General features: G+C 43.9%; 4 protein-coding genes across 4 annotated transcripts; 2 read left to right on the top strand and 2 right to left on the bottom strand.

Moving 5' to 3' along the window:
* Window positions 1-466: 466 nt before the first annotated feature.
* On the bottom strand, window positions 467-2,795 carry LOC117583240 (transmembrane protein 26). Its single transcript, XM_034271462.1, has 7 exons — window positions 2,516-2,795; window positions 1,632-2,174; window positions 1,413-1,564; window positions 1,149-1,347; window positions 1,024-1,092; window positions 752-967; window positions 467-689 (listed from the first exon to the last, which is right to left on the bottom strand). Exons 1-7 carry the CDS (start codon window positions 2,707-2,709, stop codon window positions 467-469), a joined length of 1,596 nt encoding a protein of 531 aa, XP_034127353.1. The 5' UTR covers window positions 2,710-2,795.
* A 1,276-nt stretch (window positions 2,796-4,071) lies between these two features.
* Window positions 4,072-5,061, top strand: LOC117583398 (ribosomal RNA processing protein 36 homolog). The gene is made up of 3 exons (XM_034271682.1): window positions 4,072-4,228; window positions 4,285-4,822; window positions 4,879-5,061. The coding sequence occupies exons 1-3, from the start codon at window positions 4,160-4,162 to the stop codon at window positions 5,007-5,009; spliced, it is 738 nt and encodes a 245-aa protein (XP_034127573.1). The 5' UTR covers window positions 4,072-4,159; the 3' UTR covers window positions 5,010-5,061.
* Window positions 5,002-5,849, bottom strand: LOC117583400 (39S ribosomal protein L11, mitochondrial). Its single transcript, XM_034271683.1, has 3 exons — window positions 5,652-5,849; window positions 5,306-5,590; window positions 5,002-5,242 (listed from the first exon to the last, which is right to left on the bottom strand). The coding sequence occupies exons 1-3, from the start codon at window positions 5,784-5,786 to the stop codon at window positions 5,072-5,074; spliced, it is 591 nt and encodes a 196-aa protein (XP_034127574.1). The 5' UTR covers window positions 5,787-5,849; the 3' UTR covers window positions 5,002-5,071.
* Window positions 5,850-6,889: 1,040 nt separating this feature from the next.
* Window positions 6,890-9,649, top strand: LOC117583049. Its single transcript, XM_034271211.1, has 4 exons — window positions 6,890-7,214; window positions 8,409-8,551; window positions 8,864-9,002; window positions 9,090-9,649. The coding sequence occupies exons 1-4, from the start codon at window positions 6,973-6,975 to the stop codon at window positions 9,319-9,321; spliced, it is 756 nt and encodes a 251-aa protein (XP_034127102.1). The 5' UTR covers window positions 6,890-6,972; the 3' UTR covers window positions 9,322-9,649.
* The last annotated feature ends 2,521 nt before the right edge of the window (window positions 9,650-12,170 follow it).

The raw sequence follows: 12,170 nt of genomic DNA, 5'->3' as shown, positions 1-12,170 counted from the left end.
GTTTCGCGTTGCTAAGCTTTGCGCATTTATATATAAGTATATATAGATATGCAGAAAGAGAGAGAGAGAGAGAGAGAGAACAAGAGAGTACAAGACTGACATTACAGAAAGCTTAAAGAGCTTTGACAGCAGCGGCAGTTTGGTTAGGTATACGATTAGTCATGTGCTCAGCTTTTTCATTGAAGTGAGAATCAGAGAGAGTACCGTTACAAAGAGAGTACCAGCTGCAGGAGCTGCCAACTTATTGGACAGCAACCCGCATTTTATTTTCAAATTCAAAAGGGATACAGTTAATACATATCAAAATATATGTTTTCCGACAAATTTTCCACACCACTTCTTATGGGTGTTTATACAAAATAAGTGCGCTCCTGGAGCGGAGCGCTGCAGCCATGCAACAATGGGGCTGGCTGCCACAAAAAAGTGCTTCTCTAACGCTTGAACGTTAGTCCCAAAAATATCAACCTCACGATGAGGACGATGAGGAGGAGCTCTCCGAGCTGCTTTCAGAGGAGCTGCTGTCGCTGCTGCTAACTCCGCCCCGCTGCTTGCGCCTACGGGCCTTGGCCTTCTTCTCGTCGATCACCTCGTAGCTGGGCAGCGTCGAGTTGCTGGAGTCGGAGCTGCTGCTACTGCCACTGCTGCTGCTGCTCGACTCCTCAATGACTGCCTCGATCTTGCGGGCTTTCCTGTTGGAGTTCAGTGCAAATGAGTGAATCGATCACTGGGCAGGACAACAGTTATTACCTACTTCTTATCGTTTTTATCGGCGTTCTTGGCTCGCTTCAGCTTCTTGGCATTGGCCAGGTCACAGTCGCTGGGTGAGCTGCTGCAGATGCGCTTCGACTTTTTGCCCTTTTTGTCCTTGCCGCGTCGCGATTCCTTCTCGGTGCCGCTGGCCTTGGTGGAATACAGATTCTGTGAGCTGGCCGTGGAGTAGCCAGTGTCCTTTCGTTTGCGTTTTTTTCTGGGATTAAAGTTTGGTTCTTACTGCATTTGAGGCGTACCAATTTATACACTTACTTGTCCTTTTTGTCCTTTTTCTTTTTGCTATAGCTGGCCTCCTGTATGGCATAGTCTTTATCTTTGGCCCTGTGTGAAAAAGAGGTCATTGCCGATTTCCCTTCTACTCTTTGGGATTTGCTCACTTTTTAATTTTCTTTTTAACATCGCCGCCTCGCTCGTTGGATATCATATAAATGCTGTTCTGGTCCGTATCCTGCACGCGACGACGCGACTGGAACTGCCGCGACTTGGCCATTCGACTCTCCCGACGACTCTTCCAGAACTCAGCGTTGACGACATACAGCCGATAGAGCTGCAGAATAATCACCAGTGAGTTTTTACCTAAAAAAACAAGGGGAGAGAGTGTGTGAAATATCATTTATAAGGCAGAAGATTTAAATTCTTACACGTAAAGAAGACATTCATGTAGTTGATGATTTTGTACTGGAAGATGATTAGCAGGCGAAAGGTGAGGAATGGAGCGTCCTGCAGTATAACATTGAGCACAATGCCCCACACATCGATGCCACAGCAGCAGTTTTGACAGCAGTCCGCGTGACTATCAGAAAAGGAAATGGAAATAATATTTGCTATAAAATAAATGCTAATAATCATTCCCCACTTACTCCTCTTTCTGGTGTGAGCCACTGCCGCGTGGTCTTCTACCACGCGTGGCCGACAGCACAATTGTAAACTGCATGAGACTCCAGGACCAAATGCCCAGCGTTAGGTAGACCAGAAAGCCAATGCGTGCTATGGAGTCATCCTTGTAGGAGTCGAAAAACTCAATGATGTCCGCCGCTGTGCCAATGTACACGAGAAGCAGCTGACTCAGTTGATCCCTTGTGAGGTCACCCTTCGGCAGCAGCCAGCGGCCAACGATCAGGATGAGCATGAGAAACTGCTCGATGAGTGTCGTCCAGGTGTCCGCACTGATGACGGGCAGCTTAATGCCAGCATCGTCCAGCAGATCCGCCACAGGATCCATGCCGCTGCTGTTGCTGCTGCCGCTGGGGCTGCCACCGATAAGGCTGCTGCTGGCATTCGTGGCATTCGAGTTGCCTGTGGAAGCATTGATTATTTGCAGTCGTCGCTCAATCTTGTCCAGCTCCAAAAGCCAAATGGCCGGCACAATGCTGCTCAGATATAGGAAGACCGAGGGGCAGAACCTGGACATAAAAGAGAGAGAGAGAGCGTTCAAAGAGGAATTGCAAAAACAAACAATGGTCCCCGAAGTCTACGAGTGATGCGTCGAAAGGTAAACATCACCCACTGACACCCCTGTTCGCACACGGCATTCCATTAAAGTTTTTACTATTACGGATAGGTTGGGTTGGTCAGTCTGAGGCCAGTCGCCACATTAAACACATGATTTCACTTTTAATTGAAAATCAAAACTCAAAGATGACGTCAGCGACCGTCAGCCCCTTTGTTGTTTACATTGGCAGGAGACGGAGAGAGCAAAGGAAAGAGGTCTGCCTGCTGAAGGATCTGTGTGCTTATCTCTTACCATCGCCACTCCTGCGTCTTCTTGATCATGATGGTAAATATGCCCTCGAGCAGCAGCAGCAGCAGTGGCCCGCATAGTGTCCAGTAGATAATGTCATTCTTGAACGTCGTCACCTGCCAAATGGCTAGCAGACTGTGTGCACTGAAGATGATCCTCGTGAGAATTGCCTTGATCGTGGATATTATCTTGGCCATGATTGCCTCAATGACATAATCCTCTGGCTGTCAGCATCGAGTGTCTGTCACTCCACCTGTGTCTGTGCTGTGTGCTCCTGCGAAAACCGAACCGCACAGGGCGAAAAGCCAAATGAAACTAAATTGTGGGACAGCAGAGACCGCTGGCCAAAACGCTTTCATTAGATGTTTAAACGCTTTTTAAGAAATTAAGGACACCGCAGCGAATGGCGCGTAATTGGTGAATGGACGTGGACCCAGTCCTCGTGTGTTTACAGTCTGCCTTAGCCGAAGCGTCTTCGTCATGGCCAGGAGCGTCTCTAGAAGCAATTGGAACTTCGCTGCTGACTGCCAAACATTTTGAAACGCTCCTGGTAATAGACACCCCCAAAGGAAATCGAACCCATGCGTGTTACACTTATGTGTACCTAGAAATCACACGACCGTTAAATGGTTCAGCTGACTTTTTAGCTAGCCAAGCCAAGCCCTACGCGGCATGGCTTGTGTCGGCTGAAAGGACTCGGTCTGGCCACAAATGCAATGCAAACAAATCGCGGGAGTGAAAAGGCGCCCAGCCTTGGCCATCAAAACGTGATAATGTAGCTGCATGGAAAGTTATAGTCATCATAAAACCATACCCCCCACCGGCCATAGATGTTCTTGATGTTTACCTTTATGTGAATAAAGTTAGGTCAATGTTTTTAGCGCACGTGAAGTCATTGAACAGTGAAAATAAAGACAATGGCGGGGGGTCGATAGAGGATTGCCCGTGCTGGATGACCAACCTGTTGATTAGAGAGCATAAATTGTACAAGTAAGTACGCTATTGTCGAATATTAGGGATATAAATTAACCGATTCTTAGATTTGGCTGGGGACAACAGAGAAAAAGCCATTTGGGCATGATGATTCTTGGGATACCAGTAGATAAAACCCAAACATATTGATCGATTTTCCAACTTGGTAATTATATGATAAATTAAAAATCAAAATGGACTATAGCTCATTTAGCTTTGTCTCCAAAATCATAACTTTATAATTTTGGTAGTCACAAATCTTCAATTTAAATTCAAATTTTGTGGTGTTGGGCAACGTATGTTCTCTTTCTCTCCTTTCCGTAGGGAATTTTCTATTATGCTTTGTGAAGACTTATTTTGTATTGACAACACAATAAAAGGAAGTCATGAAAACTAACTAATCTTGTGGAGAATCATTGGATGAATCGAATAAAATAATTGGTTTATATATGAGAGTCCTAACTAGCAGCCATTATTAATAAGAATATCAAAATCGACGAAAATGATTGAGAAGCTATGGTATATTTAAAACAAAAGAATGTATTTTTTGGTATATTTTTGGGGGTCTGCGGTATATTTATCGATAAAACCACTGTCAGCTGTGCCCAACAAAACCACAACACGTGAAGAATTTTGTACATTTTGTAAATAAAGAAATATTTGAGAGCTAAATCGATGGACACGTCTTCTAGTGAGTCCGCGCCAGACTCGGAGCCCGAGGCAGTCAGTGAAGATGAAAGCCAGGTGAAAAAATAAAAGCTGGGATTGTTTTGCTTGAACTAAATGTTATTTCATTTCAGTCTGCCATTCGGGAAGATCTTAAGGGAATGTCCTTCGAGGAGATAATGCAGCTGAAGGAGCAGCTGGGCGCCAAGGTCTACAAGGAGGCAGTGCTGGGCAGCAAGAGTGCCCCTGCAAAGAAACAAAAATCCAAAACGGACCTCAAACGTCTCAACAAAAATCGCCCGCGGGAAATGAGCTCGAGGAAACAGGTGCCCTTCCTGGGCGCTGAGCACCGCGTGGAGCGCAAAAAGGAGGTTGAGTTGCGGGATCCACGATTCGATGAAAAGTCCGGAGACTACAACATTGAAACCTTCAAGAAAAACTACAAGTTTGTGACGAAAATACGTGACAAGGAAGTTGGTCAACTGAAAAAGCAACTGGACGAAGTGGCGGATACCGAGGAGAAGCAGAAAATTAAACACACCATGCAGAGGCTCGTCAACAAGAATGTGGAGGACAAGCGGTGGCACATCAAGCAGCAAACCCTGAAAAAGGAGCGTGACAACATCCAAAAGTCACACAACGAAGGACAGCAGCCTCACTATCTCACCAAGAGTACATTCCAGTAGATTGTTTGTTAACAGAATCACTAAACTATTGTTACATTGCAGAGGAACGCCGTGCCAAGGAGCTGGTGGCCCAGTTTGAACTGCTGAAGAGCACAGGAAAGCTGAACAAGCATTTGGAGAAGAGGCGCAAGAAGAATGCTGCCAAGGACAGAAAGCGGATTGGTCTAGATTAGAGTTTCTTTAGATATAAATGTATATTAACGATTAAACAGTTTTCATATTGAACACCTCCGAGCTAGCCCGTGCGCAGCATCTTTGCCTCTCGCTTCTCCTGCAGCTCGCGACGCTGCTGCTCCACAATGATCTTGCGCTCCTCCAGAAACTCGCCGTAGGTCGCAGGATCCAAATCGCGTACCACCTTAATGCCACAGGTTCGTGCAATGCTGATGAGCATCTCACACATTTGCTGAAAAGAGTTCAAAGTAAATTTTAGTTTTCATGGATGATTTTTGGTTCCAATTGTACGCACCTGCATGGACAGGAGGGCATTGGGGGGATCTTGGATCTTAATGGCCGCAATTTCGTATAAATGCTTCAGGGTAATCATGCCGGCTACTTCCTTGCCAGGCGTCATAGTGCCACGCTGTATCCCCGCCGCCTGTTTTAGAAAGAAAGTCGCGGGCGGATGGTGTATGGCCAGGTCGTAGCTGCGATCGCTGTTCACTGATATGCGGCAGGGCAGGGGCACGCCCTCAATCATTTCCGCTGTTTTCGTGTTGAAGTCCTTGCAAAATGCGGCTATGTTGATGGCACGCTGTGAATGTTAAAACTCTTTACCATCAAGTGTGTTTTTTCTTGAGTAGTTTAGCACTAACCTGACCCAGCATGGGTCCCAGTGGCGGACCCGCTGCCGCCATGCCGGCGGGTATGTTGGTCTTCAGTTTGCTTGTATGCGTTACCCGCTCGACTGTCTTCTTAAGGGACTTCAATTTACCGGCTGCTTTCGACATTTTAATTGATTTATTTCGTTAAAATTGAGGCGGTCGGTCGTGTGTTATGAAACGGGGTGACCGCGGACTTATCGATAAAATATACTGCATGACCCTCAGAAATATACCGGATTGAATTTCTTCACAACTTGTTGAGTGTTTTCATGTTCTTTAGTATTTTTCCCGCCACCTATTAATTTCCACTGGTTGTAAATTTAAACTAATAAAATAAAGAGGAAAAGTCCATTCTTTTGTCGCACGCAATGAAGGTAGGGTTTTCCGGAGACCAACAATATTTCGCACAAATAGAAATAAGTAAATATTGATAATTTAATCCTTACCATAATTTTTTTCTTACCATATCATGTTGGGTTTAATTACAAATAGAACAAGAATATGACGAATAAGACGTCCCAGCCATCACATTCACATATGTATGTCGTACATAAATACCGATATTCATATCAGTTATTTCATTGAAATTAATTTTCAACCAACACATTTAGTAGCCAATTTTCATATGGGCCAGAAACGACTTAGCTAAGAATTCTTGGGAAATCATGATTAAGGAAAACATTTTCTTGGAACCAGTCTAATGTGAGATGGAGTAGAAAAAACGACGGAAATTCGGTGATGTCTAAGCCTTCTGCATCTGCATGTTTATGGTTTGATGGAGGCAGATTTCATTGGAGCCAGAACAAGACACTTAAAATAAAATGTAGGTAATTAACCCGACACCAGTGCGGTTAGGAGAGCTTGTTTGTCACCCTAGGCTGGAATTTCAGACAGAAAGACAGAAAGAGTTCCAGTAAGGATAGCTGGAGGCAAAGACATTCAATATTTCGATGTCAGTCCCGTCGACCAGTGTACAGTGTACTTGCCTTAGTCACAGAAAAATACAAAGTTATTAACGCATATTTCTTTTCTAAGAGTTGTTCTTTGTCTGTGTGTCTTTCTGACTGGCTGAGAGGAAGAAGTCGGCTGCCTTTGTAACGTAAACAAAAGAGGAAACACGTGCTGGGTCTGGCGCATGCGCCACCTAACATCCAGTTAACAGCAGGGCTTTCAGCTTGGCGTCCTTTTAAAGATGATTTGTGTGGCTTTCCGGCACAGTTCACTGTTAGCATTCGTTCGGTTGACTTGCCCGAGAGCTCAAGAGTTTCCGTCAATTATTATCCTTTATCGTGGCAACAAGTGTCCTTTGAAGATGTGCGTAAACAACTCCTGTATGTTCATAGTTTTCGGGCTGGCAATCATACTGATTGGGATTGCGGTGCCCGGACTTGGCCAAAATGAAACGAAACCGCCGGCAACAACTCTGCGGGAGGAATGCGGCAGCACGCAGAGAATGGTGGATGAGTGCTTCAAGGACTTGCCGCCACATCTGATGGAGTTCCTGCAGAACACCAAAATAGTCATCAGCAAGAGGGACATCATGACAAAGTGCAAGTAAGCAATCAGTCGGACAACAGCTCCCAGAACTTCATGGGACTTACGAGTGTGAGTAATTAAGAGTGGGCTCCGCATGAGGAAACATGCGTTCACGGATTATTGATTGTCTCACTCAGACTGCTCTCGACAGCCGGTGCCGGGTGTTTAATTTATTCTTATTTGACCAGGTCCAGAGGGCGTCGAAAGCACTCTACAGGGTTTACCTTATTTCAGGGACAAGAAACAACGCGAGAGTGTCGCTTCGAGGACGAAAGTTGGCTGATTAATTGTTTTAACATCAAGTTCCACAACGAGTCAATTAATTCGGGAATTTGAAAACTATTAATGAGTATTTTTGTCTGGTGATTAAGTGATACGGATAACAAAGGACTCATAGTTAAAGCTACATTTAACTAAATCATTTAATTAATTGATCAATTAATTGGTTGTGCCTCCTGTACTACTATGACAGACTTTTATAAGCACCTGGGTCTCGGAAGCTGTTGCTACCCGCCTAGATTTGTGGATTGATTGGTGCCCAACGCCTAAGTATTTTCATGCAAAACTTCCAAAATCACTTCGATTGGAGGAGGAAAGGAGGGAACGAAGAGTATCTTCATACAAATTCCTCTGAAGTTTGCTGCTTAACATTCCGGTTTTCTTCCCTCGAAATTGTAGCGCTCTGGGATAGCATAAGCTTACTAGTTTATGAGCACGAAATAGGGAGGCCATTTTCTTGCTAAAAGATTTCCTAAACTCAAAGGCGAATCATCTTCTAAGCGCGCAGGGGGTCTTTAGGGTCACTAGTGTATGAGTATGCCGCCGTTTTCCTATTATTTATGAACCTCTTTGGACTTACTTCTAAAATTGGTTAAATTTGATTTGATACAGTCAGCGAAAGTGTTGGCATTTCATGAACCGTATCAAGTTTCTGTCAAATAGCAATAAAGCAGCTGGGGACAATACTCAAGATTGTTTGAAGCTGTTGGCTTCCTTGTTAAGTTTATTATTTACGAAATGTGTCGGTATCGAAGCGAATACTTTGCTGACTTCCCTTTGTGTGGGAGTAGTACCTGGCAACAGTTGTATTTGGACAACGCACTGGAACGATTGTGCGCGATTTGTCGTGTTCTCTAGGGCTCCACCAAAACACCCAAAGCTTACTCAATTATTACATTGAAATGGGACTACATACATATGTTTGTTTTGCAGCATTTTCAATCGTGGCATGCAATGCTTCGATGCCTACTCGAAGCGGTGCCTGAACGACCGTAAGCTGGAAACCTTTAAGAACAATGTGGAAGGAGCCCGTCGATTTTTCTATAAATTTTGCGGCGATGTGGATTTTCAGCGAGGTAAGACATACACACAAGAAAAGCAACGTGTGACAACCTTTGACGGCCAGGAATTCAATTTGGCAAGCTTAGACTCAACTAGACATTAGCACACCCGCGGCGCAGATACCCAACAGTGAGATAGACAGACGGGAAGCCAAGCATGTATCCCGTGGCTCACACTGAGAATATGCTCACAAAGACCCCAAAAAGAAATTCCCGCTAAGGTCGGAACACAGCTCGAACAAGGACTCTCAACTTGACAGAACTTTAAGTGTCCGGTAACATTATCCATGCACTCAATTACGAGCATGTGTTGCTTGACTTTTACAGATTACCTGAGGCACAAGGACTGCTTCGCATACATCCAATTGGATTGGGTCAGCTGCACATCCGAGTTCGAGAGCATCCTCAGTGAGGAAGTACACGATGGGACGCGAAATGCGAGCGACAAATTCATGGAATTCTGTTGGTAAGTGGCGACTCCTCGATATTGCGAATCGAGTGCTTAATGGCCAGGAGAAAACTCAAAAAACTCAATAATTGGCATCTCTTTCAGTGCCCGCTACGCCTACGAGAACTGCATCTACAACAGCGCGAGGTACAAGTGCTACAAGAACTCGGCGGAGTTTGCAAGGGAAACGGCAAAAATGCTATCCGACGAGAAGCACTTCAGGAACTGCGCCATTCTCGAGAATATCTGCGGACAAGCCTCACATCTGGCCCGCCAATGGCTGGGCACGCAGCTGACCCTGCTCCTGATTCTGTTTGTGGTGCGACTCCTGCCGTAAATCAAAGTCCAACGAATGAATGTGGGTGGGTGCTATTGGTGGGTGGGTTTGTGGGGATGTGGTTGTGGATATGCATGCGGTCTGGACCTGTGGTGGTTTGAGATTGAGTTTTAATATTTTGGTTGTCCTTCGGTTGTCCAAATGAAAATGCCAAGCATTTTGTTTCTCCCTACCTCTCATTTCTCTCTCTCTGTCTCGATGGTGTCATGTGTGGTGTATTCTGGGATATGGTTGGGTGGGTTACGGGGTCGGAAAGCGGCACTGGTTTGTCTTTAGTCTGCTAAGCTACATTAAATGTATATTTCAAATAAATTTATTATTCACGATGTTCAACTACGCTTGTTCTTCCGACTTTAGACAGAAGCATGCCGAGCATCAAGTGATGCATGAAATCCTCAATGGAAATAAATTCTACCAAGCATTCCATACTTTGTTGACCTCCCCTTGGATCAGTGGGAGCTGGAGATTACATATTTTTACAGGTGTTCGAGCAAAGAAATTTCCAAGGAATTGGTTCAGCTTTTCTCCGTAGTGCATAGGGCCAGAAAAATGTGTGTTTAGCCAAGAGTTTTCTTAATAGAATTTAAAACTGATTTGAAACAAATTCGAAGTAATTCCCAGTCATAAAGTAGAAACCAGATCAGATTTCCATCAACAAATGAATAGAAATTGTGCGAACAAATAACCGTTACGGTACAGAGCCAAATACCTCAAATAGTTTGCCTTTGTTTCCGAATTTCAATAGCTGCTGTCGGTGCATATTACATTTTTGCAGCGGCCACCAACGAAATACTAATAAGCTTCGTTCAATGCGCAAGTCGATGGAGCAATCTAAAATTATACACGTGCGGTCTCGTTGGCAACCTTTCAACCATTTGCTAACTATATTAGTGACTTTTTTTCAACTGCAATCAGAGCACACGCGAGTACATCGGCTCCAGCTGTTGCTCCCCGATGACAAGTTTAATTGCATTTGCCCTCAAAGGTATGCACCAACGACAGCCACGCTGTAAGTGAAACTACTTACCCCAAACGTCCAGACTGCTGGCAGAAATGGTAGTAGGATAACTCCCAAACCAAACAAAACATTTAATCAGAACACAAGCCACTCCAGCGCATATGAGGGAAGAAGCTGATGCTGCATAAAGTTACCAAAGAATAATATTTTCCCATCGCGGTCAAGAGTTGCTCATGTGGCTCCCTCCCACGCTGGATGCTACCTGTGTACATTGTTGCAGCACACTGGACCAGGTTAATGTTCCTCGCTGGCTCCTGCAACATGAAAATTGAACGCTAATGGCTCCACCAGGCACTAAACTCCATTACCGAGACTGTCACTGTAGCTAAGTACTTGTTCTGGCAAACTTTGACATTGAGTTGTAGCACGAGCTCCACAAGGTAAGCGAAATGGCATAGAAAAACCAAATGAAATTAGCTGGAAAAACGCAGTTTTCTTTTCAGCATTAACGAGCATCAACTTATTTGAAAGAAATCGTTGAGCTGAGTAATATTTTTCCAACCTCGATTAAAATTGTCTTTGAAATGCATTCAAGTAGCAATTTTATACCGCAGCCAAGCCATTGCTTTCGAGGCTGTCATTTGCACGAGATTCAAGTGGAAGTTGCCAAAGAAATGCCTCGGATGGCCGTGCAAAATTGACTACCTTTGAAAATAATATATTTGTTGTTTTTGTTATTCTGGGAATTGTTTTTAATTTCTATACTTTTTGTTTGTTTATTTAATTTAAGAAATACACAATGAAATCCTTAAATCTTGTATCTAAATTCCGCTGATCAACAAGTAAGCAATAAGCATTTCATGGCTTATGCACTTCTCTGTATACACCTAATGAATGCTATCACCGTATTTAAATTGCTTCTGTGTGCATGGTTTGGGGTTGAGCGCTCGAATGGTTCTAAATCGAACTTTTAATTGAGTCAATTAAGTGGTGGGGGTTATGCACAAAGGCTGCTGGGGTCTTGGCTGATGGAAATTCAATGCGCTGCATGTTTAACAAGGACCTCTGTCTTATAATTAATACTGAAAAATGGAGAAGTCTCTAAAACTTCGAATTGGTTATCAATTTCGCTGCCCAGCCCACAGCTCCAGTGGCCGTGCTCGAAGTTTCCATGGCTCCCAAACATTTACGAGTATCTAATGAATTCCACTCAAAACTCATTCCAACTGAATTTCAGCTGCGCGCTGTCAGTCGAAAGGTAAACTATATAATTTAGCCAGTTCAGCTTTTCAATTAAGGAGCGTCCATTTATTCCATATATTTGCAAAAATTCGTTTGAATTTATGCAGAGATGGTTATGCATTAATTACAGCCGAAGCAGTTGAAAGTCGACTCTGACAGCTTTAATGAATTACATGAACGTAATTTGAGGAATGAAAAACTAATCGTTCATTTTAGTTGGCACATAAAACTAAAAAGGTAAGCAAAAGTCCAAAAAAGGGAATTAGAACCCGTATGATAATAAATCGTGGAAAACTGGGAGCGTTTTCCCAAGGGTAAAATTCATATAAAACCATCGAGCAACGAATGCTCAACTGGGCAGCAAATATATGGCCCAGACACACCCTGGCTCACCCTGGCTTATAAATTTATGGCCTTTTGGCTGCGAAATAAAATCAAAAAATTCTTTCAATATTGCCCTAAAACGTACAATTTCAGCTTGCTACCGAAGAAACTCATAACGAAATATTTTAAAGGTTTCGTTTAAAGATTTCCCTAAGCGCCTTTAAATCTGTTGCACCTTAACAGGGAATTTTTCAATTTGGTGGGGAGGAAAAAGCAGTGGGTGGGGAGATACACATGTACTATGTGCAGGATTTTTCATAAAAAC

This window comes from Drosophila guanche, unplaced genomic scaffold (genome assembly GCF_900245975.1).
Source record: "Drosophila guanche unplaced genomic scaffold, DGUA_6, whole genome shotgun sequence".
In the NCBI taxonomy this organism is placed as follows: domain Eukaryota; kingdom Metazoa; phylum Arthropoda; class Insecta; order Diptera; family Drosophilidae; genus Drosophila; species Drosophila guanche.
This window is presented reverse-complemented; position numbering and strand designations above follow the sequence as displayed.